The following is a 26,500-nucleotide window of genomic DNA, read 5'->3' on the forward strand; positions in this document are numbered from 1 at the left end:
AAAGGCTGCTACAGCTTGCAACTGCCACTGTTGAAAACATTTTCTTACCTCCAGTGCTGTTAACAGAAAGTCATACAGTCCTCCTTGATTGGCAGGGTCCATCAAGTCTCTGATCAGGTGGATTTCAGCTCCCAGGTGCTGTATTCTAGGGGGGGGGGGGGAGGGGGGGAAATAGTCACAACTAGAACAAATCTCTGGGCACTGGTGTTTGTGGGCAGATGTTTGAAATGAGATTATGGAGAGAAGGAGACACAGATCTGGAAGTCCATTTCTGATTCCTTGTGTGTCACCTTGTTCTTCTGGCGGCTGAGTCCTTGAGGTATCCAGCATGACTAGATCTCAGCAAAGATGCTCAGTCAAAAGAAAATTTCAACTCCTCCATGTTTCACACTCTTATTCCCCTCCTCTCATCTACAACCGAGAAAGCTGCCTAGCAAACAAACCTGTATCATCCAACGTGACTGCGGTGTGGCGGGGGGGAAGCAGCTTCTGGATTTCATGGCCCCTAGTTTAAACATTTCACCCTTTTTTGGAGACCAAGCATATCAATAAATCAGTCAAGAATTTTGACTCAAATTTGCCAGGAAAAAAAAAAAAAAGTACAGTTTCATTCTACTGGATGTAAGCAGGTTCCTGCAGTTGCAGTGAAAGCAGCGCAGACAGAGCCTCTTTGGCAGAAATGTGTTACATTTCTGGTCATCCCGACAGAGGAGAAGTCTATTTACCGAATGGTCAGTGTTCAAGACCTTCCTAGTCTCCAAACTGAATCACAGTGCCCCCACTGAGAATGGAAAACAGAAGATGTAGAATATATAGGTGATGCCTTGAAGGCATCAAGAATTGGCCTTCAAAGGCCTCGTTACTATTTTTCTATGGTAATCTGACATGCAGATAAGACTGCATTTCCCATCACAACACTGAATTGTCCTCTGGGATAAGAGATGGGCACTCAGGAAGCCCCTAGCCACTTGATATCATGGCCAACACCATCACACCATAGCTGGCAGACAGTAGCACACAGAAACTCCAATACAGCTCAGGAAAAAACATGTTAAAACACAAACCCCAGTTTTTCATTTAACTATTTCTCCTGGAAACATGACTGTACTTTCTTGGATTGAGGTATCGCACAACAACAGGACTGGGAAATGAAAAGCTTCCACTTACTTTGCTCGGGATACAACGTACATCAGTAGGGGCAACAGGTCATCCATGGGAAGCTTGTAGTCCTTCCCCACTACCCGGGACACTGTGCTTTCTATCTCCTCGTATGTCTTCTGGAGGATCACCAGCTTTTCCCGGGGATCCACCGTGGTGCTGCCAGTGTGAAAACAGCCATGTCAAAGATGCTTCCACTACACAGCTAAAGAGATAAAGCAGCAAAACTAAAAAAAGCTCAGAGCAGACCATCATGCCATAAAAAACAAATCTGTCAATGACCTCAAATGGCTGCATCAAAGGGGGTCAACAAGATTATGCCAGGAGACATCACCAGGGTGTAACATCATGCAAGTGGACCTTGAATCTTCCCAAGTCCTGAGTATGACCTGCTCACCCTAGTGTCAGTCTTTCATTTTAGACAGGACTAACCCAAGTCACAGTGCCTAAAAGCTAAAGAGTATGAGATGGATCACTTTGGGCAGTTCTGTCAAGATATTGGTCTTGTGAGGGACGAATACAGTTGTCACATATGTGAAGGTTGTTTTTTTCTGCCTGTAAAGCCATGCCAAGGTACACGTAGCCTGTGCTGCCTTCTCCAGAACAGACATCACACTGGCCTTCGCAGGGAGGCTCTCACCAGGACTAGTGTACTTAGGGACCTGAGAGCTCCTGGCTGATGGATCCCACAACACCTCCCTGCTCCCCTCTCCCGGCTGATGGATCCCACAACACCTCCCTGCTCCCCTCTCCTGGCTGATGGATCTCTCAACACCTTCCTGCTCCCCTCTATCTTCCTTCCCACTCGTTACTGCAGCACCATCCCCTAGGCTGGACTTCAAGCCAATAAATCAAGCTGAGGTTCTTAAATTGATCTCGTCTTTGCTGCATTAACATCTTGGATCACCATAGTGGATGGGTAACCCTCGTGTAGCTCTGTGTGTACAGAGCAATGGCCTCTATCGCGACCAGGCAGTCGCAGACAGGCCAAATTTGCTATGCACACTGACATGAGTGAACTCCATTTCATCAAAGATTTTATATAAGAATCTCTCTGCAAAATTAAGGGGAGTTATTTGCCAGGGGAGTGTTGTGTTTAAACACACTAGATATTGTCTTGTCATTTTGGGGGGAAAAAGAAATAATTCTATAGAGGTTACTTCTTCTTTTCAACTGAAACAATATTGCAAACAACTTCTCTTTAAATTATCTTGCAGGCTGACCCAGATAGGCTTTTGTAAACAGATATAAATTTACAGCATATCCCAGAATACAGAAAATCCCCATCAGCTCTGGCTGTCAGTCGAAGTGGTGGTGACTTACATCAGCTTCTGCAAACACTCTGTGGCGGACAGGAAACATTTGTCTTTGATAAGGGACCGCCTCTGAAAGGGAGAAGAAGAGTTGTGCCGCTATGAGAATCTCTCCGAGAGCCACCACAGGGCTCCTGAGCGCTGAACCCAAAATAAGCATGTTTGCTGCCCATAAAGGAAAGCAAAATTAAAGCTGTTGTAGACACTGCCACTCTGAGCACACTTAGATGTCTACAGTGCCATTCTGAATACAAATGTCTTTCTTTGAAACACCACCGAGCAGAGCGTTACAAAGCAATCCTATGCAAAGCTCATATTCCCATCCATGGAAATTCATATGCAGTAGCTACAGATCGTAACTGATCAACACATGTCATGTAGCTCTGGTTTCTGAGTGCGGTCTGCCCTGTGGTTACTTAGGTGAAGCTCCATCATGAGCCACCACCACCACCATGTAGCCTCAATGCCATCTCACCAACACACCAAAGCTAACTCTTAGGGTTATTTCTTACCTGGTTGGTTGTCAGGGTGAGATCTTTCAGAGGCCAGAGGTGTCTGAAAGGAGATTACACAGAAGAGATTTAGAAGGCAGATGTCCATGTCTTAGCCCCACCCTAAGTCAGTCTTGGCTATATTTATCTCCTAGCTCAAGGTGGTGCTAAAATCTCGTGTGTACACAAGGCTGTGCTTGCTCCTCTCATTACACTGCTACAGGAAGAATTAATAACTTAGACTCATTTACCATACGAGGAAAGGCTGAGGAAGCTGGCCATGTTTAGCCTGGAGAAGAGAAGGCTGAGAGGGGACCTTATAAATGCCTACAAATATCTGAAGTGTGGGGGTCAGGAGGACAGGGCCAGACTCTTTCCAGTGGTGCCCAGCAACGGGACAAGGGGCAATGGACACCACCTGAAGCACGGGAAGTTCCAGCTGAGCATGAGGAAGAACTTCGTCCCTCTGAGGGTGACGGAGCCCAGGCTGCCCAGAGGGGCTGTGGAGTCTCTTTCTCTGGAGATATTCAAAACCCACCTGGCCGCAGTCCTGTGCAGTCTGCTGTGGGTGACCCTGCTTTGGCAGGGGCCTGGTCTAGATGATCCCCAGAGGTCCCTTCCGACCCCTGCCATTCTGTGTGACCTGAGCTTAGGGTTCATGTTACTCACAGATGCTCCTGTAATAATCAGTGGAGAGTTTTGGCACTTCCAAATTCAGTTCCTCTCACTGAGTCTAGACTGAATCAAATTGCCAAATTGAGCCTCTGGGTCTTCTTCTACCCTACTTAAGCCTTTGAGCTACAGGTGATGCTTTGTTAGAAAAGCTAACATGCCTTTTGAGTCTGAGTCACTGGTCCTCACACATCCCTTCCAAAGATGGATCTAGCTGCAGGAATGGGTGAAGGAAACATCTGACTCCATAGCCTTTCTCCTCTGTTGAGACTGTGTGCCCACACTTACAGAAGTTCCATCTGTTGGACTATAGCTCTTTCTGAGACATATTTATAAACTATATCTAATTATTTCTGTGTTGGAGAAAACCATTTGTTTCATAAGCTAGAAAAGAAGATTTTTACTAAAGAAAAATGAAAATTAGCATAGATAATAGCAGCTTTCCACTAGTCAATATTGTTCCAGACAGTATTGTACGCAGTTCCTCCAACAGACTAGGGAAAATATCAGTGCTACAGCCAATGATGGAGCCAGGAACAGGTTATATGTCCTTTCATCCTGTGCCATCAGAGCTTTCCCTGGCTGCTACCTTCCCAGCTGGTGTCATGGGGATGAAAAAACATCACTTACTTCTGCACATCCAGAAACTCTAGCAGCTTGATGTCGGGAAATAGACTTAGGTCCACGATCCCTTGGCAGTACAGGTCATCTTCTCTTTCATGATAGAGCATGTAGAGCATGAAAAGCTCAGGGTAGAAGCAGGGCAAGATCAACGGCAGGACCACACTGCATGCCTTCTGGTCACTGTGGCGAAGAAAAGCAAAGCAGAGTCCTGAAGTGAGACCTATAACCTCGAGGCACACAGGACACAATGGAGAAGGCAGCTTCTGAGACTACAAGGTGTTCTTCTTGTTCTCCCCTCCTTCCTCCACCTTTGAGTTCAGTGTCACAGCTGGACAGTAGTGACCTGTATAACACTCATGCTGAAGATGCAAGTGCATCTTATGCTGTAGGACAGGATGTAGTGTTCCTTCACAAGGTCTCCTTAGTCACAGGGAGAAACCTGGAGCACCAGAGACCTATCTCCAACTGTTCTTTCCGAGCTGTTTCAGTAGAGCACTTGAGTAAGAAAGATCAAATAAATTCAGACAAAGCTCTTTTCCAGTTTTTACCATTCCACCAACCTCTTGGCTTCATTCAGCCCATGTGGGGATGGCTGCAGATTACAGCAAAAAGAAATCAATGGGATTGATTGCCCAAATTGGCACAGCTGAGCAAAGGTGGTTCTTCCCACCCCCAAAAACTGTAGATCTGTATCTCCTACAATTATTCCTACCTTCTTATTCTAGGAACATCACGTCTTCTACTTCTTCTGCTACATTTCCCACACTGTACTCCTTATTTCCAGGCCTGCTTTTCTCTCAGTGCTGGCATGGAAGTCACCATCCGCACAACGAACAAGTTGCTGTGATTAATGCAAAGCATGTGGTGGCACTGGCACTACTGCCTTGCACACAACCGTGCGACTGCACAGGAGCTGGTGTGGGTAATCTTGCAAGGCCATGTGCCACACACACCTCCAACTCACCATTCTATTCTGCTACAGAACATGATTAGAAGTTGCTCTCATGCTTCAGGTAAAACTGCTGAAATCTTTGCACTCAGAGAGAAGTGTAGGCACTAAACCTGGCTCAGACTGGCAAATACAATCAATTCAGCCCTTAACATATTTTAGAAGATACACTGTATGTCCAAACAGCTTAAAAGTAAACAACCAGTGGTGACACATACCTTGTATCTCCATCCACACACTTTGCGGGCAGTTGGCCTTTCTGTTCCAGTGCCAGATGGAGCAAACCCCTAGAACAGGAGCAGAACCAAAGTTTATTTCCCCCCCTGCTTTTTTTAAGGGTATTTTGTTATTCACAAGTGAGGAGCTCAGCTGTCCCAGCATCAAATGGTGTATTAGTAAAGCTCTCTGTAATCCTTGCAGTGGTCAGTTTTCGCTATTTGAGGGCTTTCTCCCTCACCAGCGGAAGCCACCAGGAATGAATAAAAGTTTCAAAAATCTCCATAGCTTCTGAAGAGTAGGGTAGTCACTCTGGAGATCCTAACTGTGGTCTGCGTTGAGTGCCATCTCCTTGTAGTCCCACTCAAGGGACATGAGATTTCAGGACCTGTCATACCAGCGAATTCTCTGTCTATGAACATTAGAGGATGCTCATACTCTACTCTCTAGCTTGGAGTTGTCTTGATATTTCCAAGCCAAAACTTCATAATCTTAAAAAGGGCATTAGGGAGAGGTTACCTTTTTTTGATGTAGAAGTATCGACCTAGGAAACTTAGCCAGGGCCACAGCAAAGTGGATCTCTCTCCCCACACTGCACCCGTAATGTCTCGAGACGTGAAACAGCTTTCCAAGGTGTGCACTGAGCTCAGAAGCACCTTCACATGAACCAACACTCAGTTTGCCAGCCCTGTTGTACTGTTCATGAACACGGCTCCAATGAACTGAATCAAATCTGACTTGTTCCCATCAGCTGTGCTGCTGTTCTCAGACTGTTCCGGGACAGAAGACCCCTCATCATAGAGCTGGCAGCCTTCCTCAAGCACACAAGGCTACACTGATAATAACAGAGCTTTTATCCAACCTCTTGTTTTTAAAGCAATAGCACCCGAAGTGCAACTAGAGGGCAGAGCTCCCCACCTCTGCCTACCGTGGCATTTCTTGTATCTTCTCCTAAAACATATTCAAACGGCAAGAGGACTCAAATCATGCCTTTGATCCAGTCCTTAATTACCCAGGGGCACAACCCCACAACTGAACCACCTCATTTTAGAGTCATTACCCACATCAGCTGAGCCTCCACCACATACTTACACCACATCTTCTTAACTCCGTTCGAGGTCAGACACGTTAATCCTAAGCCATTTTTCATTCAGACATGGATGTCGAAGACCACTGTCGTGTACTCTGATATACTTTGCTGTCCTCGTTACTTAGTGAGGTTTCTTGCTCATATTTGCGCTTGTCTAAATGAAGTCTATAATGGGCAAGAGCTAACTGAGCTGCCATAAGTCAGTAAGATTTAGTCACATTAAAGCCCTCGGGTCATGTACTGAGCAATGGGCATCATAAAGGTTTGCTAGGTCCATATGACCTTAGGTATTGTAAATAATTCTTTATCTAGCATCATTCTGAAGCAACACTTCCAAGAAACATTATGTGAAATGAAGCAGCCCTGTCATCCCAAAAAAACGATCCCAGTGGTCTACTCCACAATCCCTCTAAGCTCATACCAACTGGAAGGACTCAAAGTGCTTGACTTACTGGTAAAACTCCCATATTTTCTTTGCATAGTACTTGACTTCCTCTTGTGCCATAGTCAGCAAGTGTCTGTTGGCCCCAATCCCAGAATATGTTGCCTGAAAAGCTATCATCAAGACCTTCAGCAGCTTTCCCAGTGGGTGCAGGGAAGATTTCAATGCCTGCATGACAGAGGAAAATTAAATTTTACAAGTCAGCCCTTGCCATTAGTAGAGGATAATACTGGAAGTCCACCCAGCTTTCTCTTGTTAGCAAAGGAGGACAAGCCTGGAGGTCATCAACTATAATTTTGGTCTATTTTTCTTGCCACAAGCCCATTCTTCTCCCATTATCAGGCAGAAATATGCTTAGTAGAACTTGCTGCTCTGATGAAATCTGCTGTGATGTTCAGGAGAGACCAACGAGTGCTTCAGGGAGACACTGTCTGAGTGAAATACAACCACCAAGAGTGCATGGAAGTTCATTAATCATTTCCAGCAGCCAGTTATTCCCTGACACAATGTGAGAATCAAGAGTGAAGCTTTAGCATCGCTTCCTGGTCTGTATAGCTGTACACAAAATGAGTGTCCAAAAAGCATGAAGGATAACCCTTTTCTTCACAAGTATTCGAACATAATTTAGAGAAGGCTCTGGAAGTCACTGGCAAGGTTATATTTGCTAACAGAAAGTTGCAAACACCTTTGTCCATGTCTGGTGGACAGACATGGATCACTACGGTTTTAAATTTTACCTTGTCTAAATAACTCTGTAGTGACTCCGGTTCCTGGTGCTGGACAAGCTCTTCAAGAATATCTTCTATCTTCCAGGATACATCCTCAGTCCCCCTGAAAAATGAGAAGTGAGGAAACAAAACCACACAGTGAAGCACAGGGATAAATCCCAAGTGGTATTGCAGGTGGATACCAAGGGGGCAGTAAGACTGCTAAAACAAATGAATCTTTCTCCATCCTTTTCAATGGAATTGCCCCACTGACTTACAACAACACCTGCAATTATCTAAATTCATCGCCTTCAGCTCCCCTTACAATCAGCCTGGGTTGTATCCTGCACATGCTTGTCTTATCTATTTTAGATATTTTCTTAAGGGGACATGAGTTTGCTCTGTGTCAGCTGATGATGTCAGCTAGGTCTTCCTCAAATACAAGAGGAGCCAGTGGTGACTGGGTCATCTGCAGTTGCTTACATTTAATCAAATGAATCCCATCCAAGTTTTCACTTACAAGAATGAGTCTCAACAGCACAATCTTAAATTCAGGCTTAAAATTCATCCTCCTGTCTCATGAGCAGGAAGAACTGGCTAATGCTTGGGTTCATAACTTTAATATATGGCAGACCCTAAAGTAAAACGCTACCCCCTCTACACAAATGGTCTCCTCTGTTGCAATGAGGGCATGCGATACTCATACCTTTGGCAGAAGAGATACTCCTGAGATTTCCGCAGCTCCTTGCTCGTTTGTATGTGGAACCCAGTGAAAGACTCCTCCATTTCTTCTTTGCAGCCAGAATGGATGAACTCCAGGAACTGGTCATAGATTCCCTTCCATCTCTTCTCTACTGGGAACTCCTCGAGGCCTAGCTGACTGCACAACATAACGTGGCATTAGGCTTTTCTGCATCCCTCCTCAATTATTTCAGACTTCACTTTTAAGTATGGAAGGTTCTCCAGAATCATATATTAGCACAAGAACTACAAGAGCCAAGAAAGATGGCAGCACCTCACTGGTAATTCAATAGAACGCAACACAAATCTATTCTCCTAACAACGAGATATTTTGGATGAAGAAAAAATTCTGGTCCGGGGAACATCAATAATCTCAATCTTTGCTGGTGAATTGATCACAGGCTTTCAGCTCCACTTGTGGATGTTTCTAAATATAGACTATTTATTTCAACTAAAAGCCTGCAGAAAACTCTGATAGCAAGAATTCAACTGAGCAACCACCACCAGTAGATGTTGCTGTCTGTAAAGCACAGGAAACAGGAGCTGCTTCTGCAACATAGGTACTCTGATGGACTGGAAATGTTTTGAGGATAGAAGAGGAAAATGAACTGGGTTTTGTGAGAAGAATTCCCCTCAGGCAGCTTGCCCCTGTGTCTTTCCTACTGGGACTCCCTCATTTGGGTTAAACTGGCTGAACCCAGGCCCTCCAGCCTGGCAACCAGAGCATCCCTTCGTAGGGTTCAGCCCTGAGGCTAAGAGTCTGTACCAAAGGGTGTGGCCTCTTAGCTTCAGCTCAGTTACTCCTGGCCCTACGTTCACACCGTTGCCTGCCAAAGCAGTGTCAGTGCTCTGGGAAGTGGATGAGTGGTTGGTGAAGTGGATAGAGAACTGGCTGAATGGCAGAACTCAGAGGGTTGGCATCAGTGGCACTGAGTCTAGTTGGAGGCTGGTAACAAGTGGTGTCCCCCAGGGGTCAGTACTGGGCCCAGTCTTGTTTAACTTCTTCATCAACGACCTGGATGAAGAGTTAGAATGTACCCTCAGCAAGTCTGCTTATGACACCAAACTGGGAGGAGTGGTAGATACACCAGAAGGCTGTGCTGCCATTCAGCGTGACCTGGATAGGCTGGAAAGCTGGGCAGAGAGGAACCTGACGAGGTTCAACAAAGCCAAATGCAGGGTCCTGCACCTGGGGAGGAACAACCTCATGCACCAGTACAGGCTTGGGGTGGACCTGCTGGAGAGCAGCTCTGCGGAGAGGGACCTGGGCGTCCTGGTGGACGACAGGTTAACCATGAGCCAGCAGTGTGCCCTGGCTGCCAAGAAAGCCAATGGGATCCTGGGGTGCATCAAGAAGAGTGTGGCCAGCAGGACGAGGGAGGTTCTCCTTCCCCTCTACACTGCCCTAGTGAGGCCTCATCTGGAGTACTCTGTCCAGTTCTGGGCTCCCCAGTTCAAGAAAGATGAAGAGCTACTGGAGAGAGTCCAGTGGAGGGCTACGAGGATGATGAGGGGACTGGAACATCTCCCCTACGAGGAGAGGTTGAGGGAACTGGGCTTGTTCAGCCTGAAGAAGAGAAGGCTACGAGGGGACCTTATAAATGCTTACAAATATCTGAAGGGTGGGTGTCAGGAGGACGGGGCCAAGCTCTTTTCAGTGGTGCCCTGTGACAGGACAAGGGGCAATGGGCACAAACTGAAGCACAGGAAGTTCTGTCTGAACATGAGGAAGAACTTCTTCCCTCTGAGGGTGCACTGGCCCAGGCTGCCCAGGGAGGTTGTGGAGTCTCCTTCTCTGGAGATATTCAAGACCCGCCTGGACAAGGTCCTGTGCAGCTTGCTGTAGGTGACCCTGCTTCGGCAGGAGGGTTGGACTAGATGACCCCCAGAGGTCCCTTCCAACCCCTACAATTCTGTGATTCTGTGATTCTGTGAAGCTTTGATCCTGGCTCCACAGCCTTCCTCCACATAGAGCTCTATCCAATTTAAGCTCTTCAGTGAGATTCATGATTTTTGGTAGCTTTCCTGCCTCTACGATATCAGCTGGTAATATTCATGTAGTAGCACAGAGGGACGGGAAAGGAGCAAGTGATGCATTTTAGCAGCCCAGCTTCGCCTGTAGAGCTTCAGACTTGTCTGTGTGTATACACAGAAATGCACGTGTACATGCACACACACGCACAAATCACTGAAAATGTTAAGCCTCCCAAACTGTCTCCAGTCTGAGGATGGGAGTACCTCTGGGTGAATGGTGGCAAGATGTGAGTAAAACATATTTTCTGCTTCCTATATGGCATGAAGATTAAATGACAAACTGTGCTTTCCTTTTTTTCTTCTCTCCTTTCATATAAATCAGTTTTTAGATCAACTCTTTCAGCAAGGACTGCCTTGAACCCTGTAGGGATTGATCCAGTACTACTCTAGGTAGAGTCAAAGTACAAGCCATGACCCAAGAAGTCAGCTTGTGTTGCTCACACTTTGGTTATCCTGTCGTCCAGCTGCTCGTTCGATGTGTTCAGGATGCCGTGCGTCTGAAGGCCTTGGCCTGATTTGTTAGTAAACGTTCCCTCCAGAATGAAGCCGTTGGCAAAGGACAGCTTTCCCTGCAACAGAGAAATAAAGGGTCATGCTGCCAAGATCTCATTAGTGAGAGGAAACAAGCTGGACCGAGATCTCAAATTCTCTTTTCAGAGCCAGCTCCTGAAATGGCAACTAAGAACAACTTCCAGCACAGACATACATATTTTCATCATCCAAAGCGACAGAGTCATTGGAGAAAATATGTCCTTGCTATTGAATGACACACATAGGATTCTCGGGGGAAAAGACCACCACAGTCACAGAGTAAAACATTTGCATTATGCTTTAAAAATACCCTCTCAATATCTCCTCTGAGTTATAAAATGTACTGGCATAAATTTGTTGTGAGTTACTTCTAACCTGGAGTGAACACATGAAACTTCAGTTTCTCTTCTGTTTTTCCTCTGCTTGTTAAAACCACAAGCAAGTTTGGCCTCGCAGGTAGGGGGAATCATATGATATTCACCATAAATGCTGTGAAAATGTTTCCTGCTACCAAGACAAACCTTAAATTCTCTGAGGCAAATACAGAAGACATGCAGCAGCTTGACTCAAACGTAGAGGTTTTAATTAAATCATATCCAAAGCCAAACCATATCGTAACTATTCTGGCTTTGACTACAAGCCTGAAATCCTCATTGCTAATAGCAGGAGGCATTCCATCTCTAGATAAAGAACAGATTTTTCTAGACTGATTGCTCAAACTAAAGATTAATTTTGGAAGAAGCAGTATCTAAGCACTATAATCAGTCTCTGCAAAATCCACCCCAAGTCTTCTCGCTGAACATGATGATGATAAACTCTTTCTCCCATGACAAGTCAGTAAATGACGGGGCTCATTTGCAATCATTACCAAGTGTCTATTTTGACATCCAGCTCAGTCTGATATAACCACATGCTTCCTGTCAGACTCATCATAGCTTTTTTTAACAAGCCAGAGGACTAGCTTTGCCTGCAGTGGGGCACTTTTTGAACACTTTGACCAGATATTTCCCTTAAAGATCAACCACAAAATGTTGAACGTGTCAGCGCAGTGTCCAGATTGCAAAATTAAACTTCCAATATCCGTCAGCTGTGTTAACATCTCAGTTACGTTAGCGTAGTGCTGATACTGCAACTTCGCTTGGTTTGTACATCATTTCCTGTGTTCCCAAACACTACAAAGGATAAAACATTTGTTCCAACAATACAAAAGCATCCCAACTGCAGCTGCGAAGCACAGCCAAAAATGTTCCGCAAACAACAAAAAACCCAAACACCTCAACGTAAAAAAAAACCAGTAAAAAAACAAAACAATGCACCAAGACCCCAACTACTTGAAGCCTCTCAGCTGCAGCCTTCCTTCTGTGAAGGAGACTGAAAATAGGAAAAAAAAACCCAACAAAACCCAAAACCAAAATAAACAGGAAAATGTTATTTTCTAGGGGACTGGGGGAAGTGGAGCAGGAGGGTATGAAGTTTGAAGATGAATCCATCAGCCCTTCTGAGAGCAAGCAACTGTACAGAAAGACTGAGATGAAGGAAGTGCTCACCTTGCCAACAAACGTTAGATCTTCCGTGAAGTTCCCTTCGTAGACAGAGTCATCTTCCAAGAGCAGAATCCCAGAACCCTTCATTTTAAAGCAGAAGTAGTGAATTCATGACTTTAACTTCCTATCTACTCAAGTTCATCTAGAAACAGCCACTGACTTGGAATATTTATGGGCTGCCAATTCGGAGAACCTTCTGGAAAACCCAACATAGCATTGCAAAGCTCAAGAGAAAAGCAAGGAGGTACTCTAGAGATAACCCATTAGGCATCACCACAGAGAGGAAAAGTACTGGGTAGTCAGGAGGCTTTAAACAACAGTACTATTATATTATTTTCCCTAGAACAAGGAACAAAAGGCAGACTCCTGTTCTAAGAAGGGTCACCAAGAATTGCCATACAGGTCAAACTTGTGGTACTCCCAATCCTGTGACCTTTAGGTGATTATAGCAAATTGTGTCATTCTTTGCAAGATGATTAAGAGAAAAAAAGGCAGGCAGCTGCTGTGTAAAACTAGCTTTGTCCCTTGCTGGGCAGTCAACAGGGCTTTAACAAGCTACTCCTAAGCATACATAACATAACTCGTTCCATTACTTCCCAACTCCCACTGCTGCTCACAGCAGCACACATTGCAGGGAAGGAGCACCAAGATGCAGAACAGACACAGGATAATTTATACCAATGGGGGAAGAGTCTTCTTGATGGGGCTTAACCCATGATTTGGGCCTGAAGGTTTCTACGCACCCATAGCAGCCAGAAAATGTGGTCGCTTTTAGAGATGTAACACATTTTCCACTGGAATGGTTTTCTTGATGGAAAGCACCCTTTCTGGCAAAAATAATGGTTTCCAAGGGAAGCTTCTTGGCTATATCAATTTTCCACTAGGAAAGCTGAAGTGACTGCTCCCCACCCGGAAGCCTTGTGAAGTTAAAGGAGCCTTTGGCAGCTGGCAGGCCAAAAGATGGCTTTATTTTGGTTCCCCGCAGATGGAATTTTTATGGAAAGCCCTTATGACAAAGTTTCCATGCTAAACATTTTGTCCTAATTTGGTGAGTGGGGAAGGTGTTGCTTGTTTTTTTAAGTGCGTATTTTTTTGTGGGAAGAAATGCTTTTATTCCAAGCCAGTTCTAGTGGTGCCAATCCCTTTTGCTTTCCACACCAACATCTAAACTTTCAATGAACTGGACAGCCAACTTGTCATAGGTAAGCTCACACTGAAAAGATAAAGGCTTAATGATCTCTAAGGTAGATGTCATATCACGTATAACTGCACAGCACTTTACATATGAGTTCTGGACTCTAATTGTGACCTGATGGTCCGTCTAACAGCCAGACCTATAAGGCGTCTTAGTGTGAGCAAGGAGAAGTGACAGTCTGACATCTAGTTCATACCTGCCCCTCAGGAAGATGATAAGAAACAAGACTTAATCTAGTCCTTGTTCCTCAAAAACATTATTATGTTAAAACATCAGTGCTTACATTTTCTTGCTTTTTTTTTCCCTCAAAGAATATGAAGTCAAATCTTAATTTTGCCCTGTATGAGGAATTCCATGTCCCATCTATCTAAAGAGTCCGCTGAAAATGGATACTTACCACCATTTTATCAGCGTGAAATGTCCTTTGATAGCAGACACCTGACTGGGTTACTACAATGCCTTGTCCATGTTTGTGATCATCGAGCCATGTCCCTATGTATCTCTCCCCTCTGGAATGCAATAGAAAACAAATTATGTTTTTTCCCTGTTTCATTAGATCTTAGTCAATTTAATGTATCACTTACTGAAGTTAGTTTTACCCGATACAATGCTCCATGCAGCACAAGTGCCAGAAGTACTGCACAAACTCAATTTGTATAATGCTTCCCCAGGAGTTCAAGCCTTATAGCAGAGGTTGAACACATCCCCCCTTCATTCCCACATCTCCCCATTAAAACATGATGCTTTACCCCTGCCAGTTGAGGGACAAAACTGTCCGGCACTTAAAGCCAGCCCTGATCTATACCACCTTTACCTATCTTTGTCTTCCCAGACTCCATATCCATTCTTCTTGTCATTTTCCCACTGTCCTGTGTATTTAAATGGATGCTCAGCTGAGACGTTCTCCAGTATCCCAAACCCTTGACGCACATTGTCTTTGAAGTAACCTTTGTAGACCATATCACTCCCATACCTGCAGGGAGAGAGACAAACAGAATTTAAGACTGTGCCCATTTGATAGCTACTATTGTATTAGGAAGCCAGGAAAGTGAGTAGATTGGGCTCTTCTGCCTGCTAAATATTTCAAATATTTGACTGATAGCTTTGGAGCTGGTAGTTGTTCACTATCAGGAACATACATCACCCAAGCTTGTCAGTCCACAGATAGTTTTCAACATTATGTAAGGACACAATGCTTAGGCTTGCAATTGCCCTCATGAGAGCGGCCACTCAGTCCTTGACTTCTCACCAGCCAGGCTGCAGTGGCCACTGGTTAATCCAGAGTGGGAGTAGATAAGATCAAGCAGGAAGCCAGATCCGCCTTCACCTTTCTACACTTGCCAATCACCCCTTCTCCTGGGCTCACCCCCTTGAGAAGAGTTCCCCATAGGTCTATCCATGCTGGCCAGCAGATCTTCACTGCTACAACAGAGAAAGAACTTATGCTAAGCAGAGCTATCATCTATAATTATAAACATGCTCTCACACTTGACCACAGAAACACTAGCGCAGAACTGCTCAGTTGACTTCACTAGAGATTTCTGCGTGTCCTGTATTCTACGTTTGACTCATAAATGAGGATCACAACAAGCAGGTTGTAGGAAGGAAGATGGCCTATCCTGCAGTAAGCAGCTGGAAAGCTGGGCTGAGTGCTTTCCTCTGCCACAGCTGACTCAGTGAAAGCAGGGCTAAGTATGTGCAGTAGCAACGGTTGGTCCAGTCTTCACACTGGCCAGCCCATCTGGCTACAAGCCACGTGTGACCTATGCAAAGATGAGGATGCTGTTGTGCTCACTGCTACATGAACAATGCAAGCTAACCCTGTCCACTTCACCCCGTGGGCTACAAACAATACCGGTTTCTACCTTCAACCTGCTGAGCAGGCATCCGCTGCCATTTTTGACTTTGTAAATGGAAGGTAGATGGGGGGTAAGGCTGGACACCAACCATGTGCCCACAATACAGTGCTTTACAGACCAGGCTCCATCCAAGTTCCCGGCAGTGCTTCGAGACACAAGTGTGCAAATGACTGTTTCCAGAAGCATTTTGATGAGTAAATAAGAAAACCTCAGACTCTGTTTCCTAAGCTCTGGATTTCAGCCCAGAATTTGAGTGAGAAAAAAAAAGCCAACTAGGGGAACGAGCCCTGTTCAGCAGTTCAGGTTTACAGTTATGATTCCCACACCAACAATCCCGTGCATTGTTAAGTAACCACTCTATACAAGATTTAGTCCAGATAGCAGGCCAGGGGAGCCAGAGCGAGCTGTGAGCTCCACCAAGCTCCAGGACTGATGGCACACTGTGCACTCTCTGCTCTGCAACCACAAGCATGAATGCAAAGTTGTGTCCTCATCTATAGGGCACAGAGGATGCTATGTCAGGTAGTTACAATGGTCGTAGCTTGCAGAGAAGCTCTTACTATCCTCATGCTTGGGAGATTCAGGGACTGTGAAGAAGCCATAATGCCCATCTCCAAAGCAAAATCTTCTGGTGCCTGAGTTACCCTGGATTTTTACACTGTGACTAAGCCTTTCACAGTGAGCTGGGAACATTAAATACATGGAGTCGCCTTTTTCCCCCCAGAGTCCGTCTTTAGGTTTTACTTACTCACAGATTCCATATCCTCTCATCTTGCCCTCGTACCAGTGGCACTTATAGCAGTCATACCGGTCTTCAGATCGGCGTGGAACAAGACATATTCCAAACCTGTAAGGTGCATATGGCAGAAGTCAGCATGGCAAAAGGTGACTCATTTTTACTGGATGAAGTTCCAGGTATCCTTGTGAACTGCAGTCACAGTTTCTTATTGCTTCTCCTACAGAGCTACTTTTAGTGTTGTAGATTTTTTTCCTGTCTCTCTCCCTTCTCCAGTTTAGAAACTGAGTTAGACTACCAAAGTAATTGCTTTGGTGCAAGAAAAATGTTTTCTTAATTCCAACACAAAGCATTTGAAATTTTTTTTCCCTTTAAAAACCTAACCTATTCTGGATCTCATGTAGAAATGAGGGACTTAAAAGTCTTATTTTCAAAAGGTTTTAGAAAAATAATTTATATTTTATTTGAATATATGATGATATATGATATATAAATATATGAAAAAATGCATTTATAATTAATTTTGTAGAATGGCTTCTTTCCACCGAAAACTCATTTAAGAGAGATTTTCAAAGATTTCTAAAACTAACTTTCTCAAAGTATATCACAGGAATAAATACACCTAGATTTAGAGATCTGGAGTCAGATTCATCCAGCTGAAGAGATGTTTGCATCTAAACTGGTCATCTGCACACACTCCCTATCCATTCGCTCTAGGTTACAATCTACTTGATCTTAAGCCAGGTGTCTAAAAGAGGTCAGATGAATTGGGCTGTAACAGTGAACAGAGCCTCTCTACAAGATGCCAGCGTCCCTCTACCTCTGGGAGGAACCATTCCTTAGCAAGATACACCCTGTTTTTTTAAGGCTTACCCATGCTCCAAGCCCTCTTTGAAATCTCCAACATGGTTGCGCCCATCTTGCCACTTCAATGTCCCTCTGCAATTCAAAGGAAGCATTACAACAACCTAGAAATGGCTAACATCAAAACATTTCCTTAGGGAACACAGACACACAAGTTCTCCAGGCACCTCTAGAACCTTGGTTTGCATGGAAGGATTTAATACCATAATGTTTTCATGCCCTGGAATGAGTGGGAAGAAGCCGCTTCCAAGTTCCCTAATCTCAAAAGCATTTTGTAGAGTTGCTGGGTCATCAGTCTAGGACCTTGCACATAATCCTTTTGTAATTGCAGTGCAGCATGTGATTAAGCCAGCTGAAGTTCCATCATGGCACATCCCTGTAGACAACATAATGACACCATGGTCCAGAACTTCATTGTGCCAGACACTATGAAAACAAAAGAAACAAGCGCTGGCCTAAAGGGATCATATCTTCCCATCTGTTTTGTGTGGGGATTGTAGAAATGATTACACAAGTTAACAATGCAACAACGAGACTGGAACAGTCAAACAGTCAATGGTCAAATTACTGCATGGCTGTGCCCAGCTGTGAATGCATTTCCCTCCCTCCCGGTCGCCCACTCCACCCACACCCACTCACTCTTTTAATTCTTGCATCGTCCCAGACACAGCCAGCTCCCCACACATTCCCCAACCAGAGACAATGGAAGATGGTGCAGTACCAAAACCATGACGTATTTGTTTGACTTTCACCAAAGTGTAAACACCTACACGGGACAGGCTCTTTTTCTGGTATGTACAGGGAAGTGGTCAGATTAATTTTAAGTGGATTGAAAATACATCTCCTTTTGCTTTGCTAGTACGAATGTTAGCGAAGGAGAGTAAAGCAGAGAATGTCTGCTCCAGCCATTGGGATGGTTTAAGCAGCTTCTCAGTGGGAATATCTCCTTCCCCCACATCAAGTCATCAGGACTAGTGGGACAGGACAGTGAAGAATGCAGATGTTTTTGCTGAAAACCCCTGGTTCACACTGCTGCAGCTTTCTGCTCATGTGCTTTGCCATGCCAGTCGCGCTCTCAGAGGTGGACAACCCATCAAGAGCAGCGTGCTACTCTGTAACCTTGTATTAGTAGCAAGTCACATAGAAGAGCAATTTCAGGAGTGGGAAGGACAGCCTAGTAATTAAGCAATTAAAAGTCCAGGCATGGAAAGCACCTGAAGTCACTTATATCTGCCACAGATTTCCTGGGATGCCTCAGTCAAATCATTTAATCTGAAGCAGCAGAGGTATTTTTTCATCTCATTTCTGCAACCCTAAGACAGGAGGAGACGAAGAGCGAGGAGGGGTGCTTGTCTCTCTGTGTCTGCACATAATGGCTTTCAGATCTCAGTTAGGAGTGCAGGTGCTGGAGAAGGTGGGGATGGTGTAAATGACTGCCTAAGACATAGCTCTACTACAAACACCTATTTAATGCTATTCTGGGGCAAGGCACAGTCTATTCCACAGAAGATTCAGGATTAAGCTTTTGATTTTGGATATTCTCATTATTTTAAGGTGCTCTCAAACCAAGTCTGTACATCCTTTTTGTTTCAACTGTAAACAAACTGTGTAAAACTTAGGAATTATAAAACTCATCAGCCTGTTTTGGTGTCTGAGGAGACTGGGCATATTTCTTGTTTCTTCACAAAAACAGAGACTGTTCTATCCCATAACAAAGAGATTTTGGCAGACCTTACTCTTAAACAGTCAGTTGGATTTAATGAATAGTTCTCAAGTTCCCAAGACACACATTTGAGCATCTTTTGTATTTATGAACTACTCTTGGGGATTTTTTTAGTTCCTGTGATAATAGTTTGGATGTTAAAATATACTTTGATAGCACAGGATCAAACTTTTCACTCACTTGCAAGCAGAGGATTTTTGTTGGGTTTTTTTTATGTCATCACAATGCTAAGATTTTGTGCCTCAGGCTGAGATCTTGAAAATAAACATTAGCTCAAGTCGAAGTCCTAATTACAGTCACAAGCTCATGCAGCGCCTTCAGTGTGATCATTACCACATTATTAGGGTCAGCCTCTGCAATTTACTGCATAAACCAGTATCACTAGTGAGACATCTACCGTGCAATAGACCATGTGGCAGGACTAACGCTTTGACCAAGCCCTGAAAGCAAGGAAATGTGTCCCAGCTGTCCCCTCAATCTGTCCTCAATAACAGATTTCCCTCTGAAAACAAGTGAGGCAGGAACCAGCGAGGCTGGCACACCCAGCGACATCACCAGTCCAGAGTCCATGGTCCAACATGGGATGGATCACCCCTTGTCCACAGCCACTCTGTGGTATCTCTACCTCCACCTCCGCATCCAGGGGATCCAGACAGTGCTACACAAAAACAGCAGGGCTGTCCTTGCACGTTCTTACTTAGGAAAGGGGCAAAAAAAGGCTCCTTACTTGCCATGTGGCTTTCCCCAGTGCCACTCGCCCTCGTAGGATGCACTCTTGAACTTGCCCTCCTGCCTGAAGACGTAGGTGAAGAAGCGGCAGGACGGGGGCTCGGTTCCTTCACCAGTCTTGCCCCACAATGGGAAATCTCGCTTCCCGTTCAGTGCCTGGCGGACAGCCTGGTTCAGCTTCCACTGCCAAACAGCCTGGGGGCAGAGAAAGAGGAGTGCTGGACTAACGAGTGAGGAAAGCAAAATAGTTCTCAACAAGAGGTATTTCAGGAGAAGCAGCAAGAAGCTTTTGGGTTCCCATCAATTGTGTGCCACTCAGCTGGCTGGGCTGATGAGTTGTGGCCCACCTACAGCATCAACAGGAGGTGTTATCTTGGGTCCTGCAAGTTGGATACTGAAACAATGCACACCACTTCCAAATCATTTAAGCCTGACACTCACCACCACTAACTGGCCTTGGCACAGGACCGTGCTGATGGGAGTGTACTGTCCCCAGGTCTGCAGCACACACTACTGCCCAGGGCAGATCACTTCCAGCCTCCAAATATTTTTCACCTATCATCAACAGTCTAAACCACCTCTGGCCATCTAATGAGGTATTGGCTTCACAGAAGGGAGAAAACAAAACAAAATAAAAACACACAGCTTATTATTCTGCTTTAATTAATTTTAAAATGGGAAAAATTACAGAGGAAAAGCCTCAACTGCGTGTTAAGAAAATGCAGAGCCCACTAATCTGTCTCCTGATCAGAAAGCTAAAATCCTGATGCTTAATGGGATTTCAGCTTCCACTCAGTAGTCAATGTTTTGTTCCCACTACAGAGCTGCCATCCCCTCTAAGCCATTCCCCTATTTTAAAACTTGATGCACAGTTTTTCAGGTGGAACAGAAACACCCTATCTACCACTAACCTTCATCTGCGGGTCTTTGGCAGAGAAAAAGAATGTTTCTTCTGGGGTTATAATGCGGAATCCGTACCTGTGAAGGGAAAGACGTTACAGACTGTGAAAAGCACATTTCTCAGTCAAACAGCAGTCCCTGCTCTTCCCATTCCTCTTCAGAAGCTAAATGGTGCTCTTGCAGTCATTTTTCCCTTCGCAAGAGGTACTCAACTAGTCAACTCATCTTTGTTCTCTAGGTCTGGAGCCATAACTATTTTATTATTGATGGATTTCAGTAGGTCAGCAAAGGCAAGGCAATACAAGTCCGAGCTGCTGTGATCCCATCTGAGAGGTGCTGCAATTACCCACAGCCCAGAACCAATCCCACTGGGTGGAAAGGAGATGGGACAAAGTCTTGAATCATTTTCTCAGTTTCACAATGAAGTTGAACACTTCTTATTTTTCACCTCCAAGTGTAAATTTTCCACTTACAGTCCTGGAGCTGATTTCTCCGTGCAGTTTTCATCTACCCACACAAGCTTCAAATCAAAACTCTGAAAGCTGTTTCCCTGGAACAAAGGGAGAAGGTGTTCCTGTTATTGATGTAAACATCACATTTTGCCCCCAATCTGTCAATCCATTGAACACCATAGCAAGACCAGCAGCACTGTAAATTCGCTCTTTTGGGGTCCACACATGTATCCCATGCTACAGTGACAGACCTCGGACATCGAAGAAACGTAGGAGAAGGGAGAAAGTTCTTACTTTAACACATATAAGTGATGTTCCATAATGCCATGGCTACAGCTAACAGTAACAGACCTCTTAGACGGCTCTTATCTCTACAAGTGTTTCTTCCCTATCACATGACAACACTCCCAAATCATCCCTGGCACCCAGTATGCCCTAGTTTTGCTTATGATCTGTCTAGGATTTGGACTCCATATGGCACAGCCAATAGTTGCCCAGAAGTACAACATTTAAGGAGCCACTATTTTTATCAATAGCACAGTAAACAGAAAAAACTAAAATGATTGAAATACATTAGGTAAAGACTGCATGAAGTATTACATCTCACTTCCCTGTCTAATGTCCAGGTTCCCACACTACAGAGCTGCTGTCTGTAAGGATGTAGCTGACCAAGGTTAGGTACTAGCACTATGGAGTTCACCACGAGTTAATCACTGATGTATCTACCAGATTTCGGCAAACAGGGAAAGGAGGGAGATTCATATTCCCAGCACCAGAGCCCTCATCAGAAGTCCCCTGCTAGCAGCCCAAGCTAACCAGTTCAATCCCAGTCCATTTATATCCCCACAAGCCTCAATAACAGTCAGAGTAGCAGATGAGACATAGTGGGTGGGAACGGTTGACTAAACAGAGATGTCTACAACATAGATATCTCCATGTGAGCTGGTTACCGTGTGCTCTGATCCTATCCAGTGGAGTCAAGGACATGATTCACCTCATCCTAATTTTGGCATTTAAAACAGGTCAGGTGAACCACACCCAGACGGTGCATATGTATCTCTCCCCTGACTATAAAGGGAGCCTGAGGGCACTTGCTCACAGCGAGATCACTACAGTGCTAAGAAATCTACAATGTAAAGTTGGATGAGATAATCGCCACCCTATTTCCTCAGGCCTAGACCCTGCCAGCTGTGTAGGACTGCCCAGCATTCTCATAAAGGTGTATGTTTGGAAGAGCCCACAAGATCTATCAGCTCACAAGGCAGTCATGTATTTGGACACCTGAGGGGCTGGCAGCTGACTAAAGAACAAGCAGAGAGAGGTGCACTTCAAGAGAGCTGTGGTAGATTATACGAGCTGTCAGTCAGAGCAAGCCAAGCTGGACTTAGTTAACATGCTGCAGAGTAGCTTTGAACATCTTCTATTCATCTAGCTATCCATGGCTGTAGACACTCCCTGTCTGCCCCACACCCAGGCCCTAAATACCTGAAATAGCCCCAAGAACACCTGCAACTTCTGCTCCCATGCCGCTAGCAGAGTCAACCATGAAAGATCATATTTAGTCCTATGCATGAGTGTTTACAGCATAATATCTTTGGCGCATCAGGTCCCCTTTGAATAAGCAGGAGCAGAAATCAACAGATTCATATGCAGACGTGGGCATGGGCTACTAGAAAGGTGCCTGTGGTAGTTGGATAGTATGCATTTACTGGGGGAAAATTTATGTGGATGCTCCTCTTTCTTCTTCAGTAGGCTTTCTTTTATTCTCCTGTGCAAACCACAGATGCATGGATCTGAGACAAGGTTTTGCCAACAGACAAGCTCTGCTGCATTTCCAGCGTTAAAAGAACTTGTATTTTGCTGTCATTTATCTATGCTGCCCTTCCAATCCCTCTGAAAGATTGAAGACTCACCTGAATCAGCACAAGGACGTCATCAAAGAGCAATATCCGGTCTGATCGATTCGTGCTGGCAGAGATGGGAAGATTTTTGCTATCTTCCAGCAGCCTCCTTTCAGGTACACAGAGTACATCCTGCAGAGAGAACCACACAGGTTAAGGTGGCAGACCAAAAGCATCAGGAAACATCAGGATTTGGGAGAGGACATATGACCCAAGCCAACATTTTGTCCCAAGATGCTCTGACTCATAGCACAAGCTGACAGTGACGGTAGAACTGGACACAGGGCTCAACTTCTAAAGCACACAATGTCCATATGGTTTCTTCAAGGCTTCCACACTGCCCTGTTCTATTGGCTTCTAAACCAAGCCTCAAATGCTTGATCCATATTAAATTTCCTCCCTGTGTAAGCAGAAGTGTTAAACCTCCAAAAGAGCTCCTCATAAAGCCACTTTCTACGTCCATGACTCACTGTGAATTTGTAGCCCAAGGATTTCCATAAGAACTTGGTAAAACAAGCTTCATCCAGGACTTGGCTGATGAAAGACTCCAGCTTCACATATTCCTTGATGGCGCTGGTAACCACGTCCTTTTCAGAGCCCTGATAAAAGAAGGCAGGGCTTGAGCAACACGTTAAGAATGGCTGTGCAGGACATCTACTTTCTGGGCTACAGCTGCAGCAAAGCCTCAGCAGTTCAGAATCCAAAGGGCTAAGGAGTTAACTCTCCAACCTCATTTGCAAGGAAAGCCTCCCAAAGCTCTGCCACCATCAGAAGTGTGCAACCTTAGGCCAGTTACTTGACCCTTTGCAGCTGCTCTGTATGAAGAGCAGCTTGTACTACACTGGAGTGGCCATTGTTTGTTGCTTTGAGACCTTCAGGTGGGCTGCACCGGGTGGATGCTGGTTACTACCACCCCAGCTGTCCACTGGAAATCCAACTTTGGTTTCAATGATACCACCACAAAGCCCCACAAGCCCTACATGAGATTTTAGCATAAGCCAGTCAAGCAACATCACATAAAGCTTCCTACCTCTTTGAGAGCCTCATTCAGCTTGGTAAGGAGCAGTATATATTGCTCAATGTGGTCCCGGATAGGTTTGTGAAGAACAGTGTGTAAGGCCAGTGACATGGAGGTCTCGGAGGTAAAGTCTTTGAGGAATTGTTTCAGCACTGTCTTATGGTGCTTCCAGGCTTCACTGCAAGATGGTGAATTGAGACAAAAGCTCATTAATTTGTTTTTCTGCAAATGGCCACTCTTCTGCCTTCCAAACTTTATACGTGACCTCACTCTCAGAGAGGATATAGAAAGACTTAAGAGAGCAGGAGATAACATAGTGCAAATATATTTGCCCACCAAATACACAGAAATAAGGCAATGAGGCAAATAAGAGCTCCATCCATCCTGTCTCTGGCCTAAGGGTCTTTGCAAATAGGAACCACCCCCACAGACATACAGAATATAGCATGACTTTCACGATGGTTTGCACTCCGAGAGGGTAACTCAAATTGGCTATGAATCTTCTCGTATCTAGCACTCATGTTTTCATTTGCTATTTCCATGAGACTCTGACAACATCTCAGACAAGCAGTGGAAATTTCCTCCCAAAATCCCACATCATCCTTTCTCAGGTCCCACCCCTTACCTGAACCCCCACATTCCAAATTTACAGGCTTCCTGTCCTACAAAAGGAGTTGTGCACGGCTAAAAAGTAATGGAGACAGATCTCTAGAGGAAACCTTTCAACAGGTGCTGCCGTGGTCTCAGAAGATGGCAAGAGCAGCCAGTTCAGAGGAGAGGCAGCTGGACCGTGAAATGGAGATCACTCTGAGGTGCAGTGCTCAGTGCTGCTCACTCCAACTTAGTGTCTTAACCCATACAACATCACTGTGTTTCTATCAATGTTTCAAACAAGCATTTTTCAGCCCACTGACCTTTTGCTCTTTGTGGCATGTTCGAAGCCATGGACTACAACATAGTTTGCAAAAGTGACGAAATATCTGTTAGCAAGAAAAAAACCACACACACATGAGCATGAGTTGAGTTATAGATGCACATTAGCTACAAGGTTTGAGTGATAGAGGGAAGAAGCTCATTTAAAAGTGTCACATCAGGTCCACCTTTCCAAGGGAGGCAGGGAGAGACATAGCTACTGTACCTCTCACCTTGGCTTATTCCCTTTTTGCCCCCTTTGCCAGCTCACTGGTTTAACTGCATCGCTGAATTTTGCACTAGTAGAGTTACAGGAAGTTTAAATCATCCTGGCGTTAAGCACTAAACTTGCGCAACTGTCCCAGAAAGCAAATCTGCAAAGGCTGAGCTTGAGATACCAGCTTCGGAGGTATGAATTACTGCTGGCTGAAGAAAAAATGTCAGGTTCGTGTTACTGATGGTAAATTCAAGTCCAGGTGTCCCACGCCAATGCAGCTCATCTCACACTAGAGGGAGATCGAGCCATATTTTGTCAACAAATGCCACGCTTTCCTTCAGCAGTGTTTTCAGATATTTCCTGTGTTCTGTTCAGATTAATTATAATTTGTTTTATCTTTCAGGAATATGTATTTACTGCTGATTTTCAGGCCCCTGAACAGTGGCTTTACTCCCTCCTAGATCACTCCAATACGCATGAGACGTTGTAGGATCCAGACTGCGCAGAGTGAGTCAGAAGAGGTGGGTAGGAACCAGCTCTTTTTTTGCATGACAGCCAACAAAAACAGGCTTTAATTTCAAAACGAGGGGAAATGAGATCTTGAGATAAACTTCTCTTTTGTGTTGTCTGAAAACTCAGCTGGAGTTTTCATCTTTTATGTTCTTTTTTGAGGTAAACCAATTTTGATTCCCTGAATCAGTACAAACAACACACACTGCTCCGAACTCCGTTCACATAAAGGCAAAGTTTGCTGAGCATCACTTTTTAAGATTATGCTGTCCAAGTGAAAATAAAACAAAAAGTAGTCCTTCCTTCTTTCTTCCTCCACATCCAGAAAAAAACCCAAAATCAATACTAGATGAACAGCAATGTCCAGGAGCCCATCTCCCATTCCTGTGTGGATGTCAAACTGCACAGACGGTACAAGCCCGTGTGGCAAAGGTGTGGCCACATTTATGGCCAGCGTGGTGAATGAAGGATTAAACGCAGTCTGACCTTTATGTCATCTCAGGTGTCCATAAACCATTTGTCATGCTAGGACATCAACACACAGGTTACGCATGCTACAGTGCTTTTTGTAAACAGTTTATTTTGCGCTGCAGACAGATGGGGAGCAGATGTAATTAATTACAGAAACTGCAGTGGGGCAGTATGTTTTCAAATCACACTACATACATCATTTGCTATCATCTTCCTTGCCAAAAGCATAAAAATGTGCCACAAGCACATAATATGAACTACGTCTAGAGACGACTTCTCTTCTTGTCCCTATGAGTCCTTTAAACTTGCTCGCACATGCCTTTCTGTGCCTGGTGACAGCTCAACCTTCATTCTCATATATTACCCCGCAACACATTCTACCCCTCGCCCTCTTTGCATTTTTAAGATACATTAAGAAAAGCTATACTTGCAAGAAAAAAATCCGCCTCCTACAAGCATACTCACAGCTACAAAAAAGGCTACTTATTACACTGTCTGCTA

General features: G+C 44.7%; 1 protein-coding gene across 3 annotated transcripts in view; it reads right to left on the bottom strand.

Moving 5' to 3' along the window:
• ALS2CL (ALS2 C-terminal like) overlaps positions 1–26,500 on the bottom strand; it is a 44,043-nt gene that overhangs the window by 1,641 nt on the left and 15,902 nt on the right. For all 3 annotated transcript variants that reach the window (XM_075419954.1, XM_075419953.1, XM_075419952.1), the window contains exons 4-25: positions 24,804–24,869; positions 23,902–24,067; positions 23,342–23,470; positions 22,884–23,003; positions 20,992–21,068; positions 20,530–20,596; positions 19,617–19,813; positions 17,176–17,241; positions 16,315–16,413; positions 14,522–14,680; positions 14,105–14,216; positions 12,516–12,593; positions 10,879–11,006; positions 8,369–8,542; positions 7,693–7,786; positions 6,966–7,123; positions 5,426–5,494; positions 4,265–4,438; positions 2,984–3,026; positions 2,482–2,543; positions 1,168–1,317; positions 49–145 (exon numbers count right to left, since the gene is read on the bottom strand). In XM_075419954.1, coding sequence (XP_075276069.1) covers positions 49–145; positions 1,168–1,317; positions 2,482–2,543; positions 2,984–3,026; positions 4,265–4,438; positions 5,426–5,494; positions 6,966–7,123; positions 7,693–7,786; positions 8,369–8,542; positions 10,879–11,006; positions 12,516–12,593; positions 14,105–14,216; positions 14,522–14,680; positions 16,315–16,413; positions 17,176–17,241; positions 19,617–19,813; positions 20,530–20,596; positions 20,992–21,068; positions 22,884–23,003; positions 23,342–23,470; positions 23,902–24,067; positions 24,804–24,869 — 2,485 coding nt within the window. The remainder of the gene's footprint in view (positions 1–48; positions 146–1,167; positions 1,318–2,481; positions 2,544–2,983; positions 3,027–4,264; positions 4,439–5,425; positions 5,495–6,965; positions 7,124–7,692; positions 7,787–8,368; positions 8,543–10,878; positions 11,007–12,515; positions 12,594–14,104; positions 14,217–14,521; positions 14,681–16,314; positions 16,414–17,175; positions 17,242–19,616; positions 19,814–20,529; positions 20,597–20,991; positions 21,069–22,883; positions 23,004–23,341; positions 23,471–23,901; positions 24,068–24,803; positions 24,870–26,500) is intronic.

Source organism: Opisthocomus hoazin, chromosome 4 (genome assembly GCF_030867145.1).
Source record: "Opisthocomus hoazin isolate bOpiHoa1 chromosome 4, bOpiHoa1.hap1, whole genome shotgun sequence".
Lineage (NCBI taxonomy): Eukaryota > Metazoa > Chordata > Aves > Opisthocomiformes > Opisthocomidae > Opisthocomus > Opisthocomus hoazin.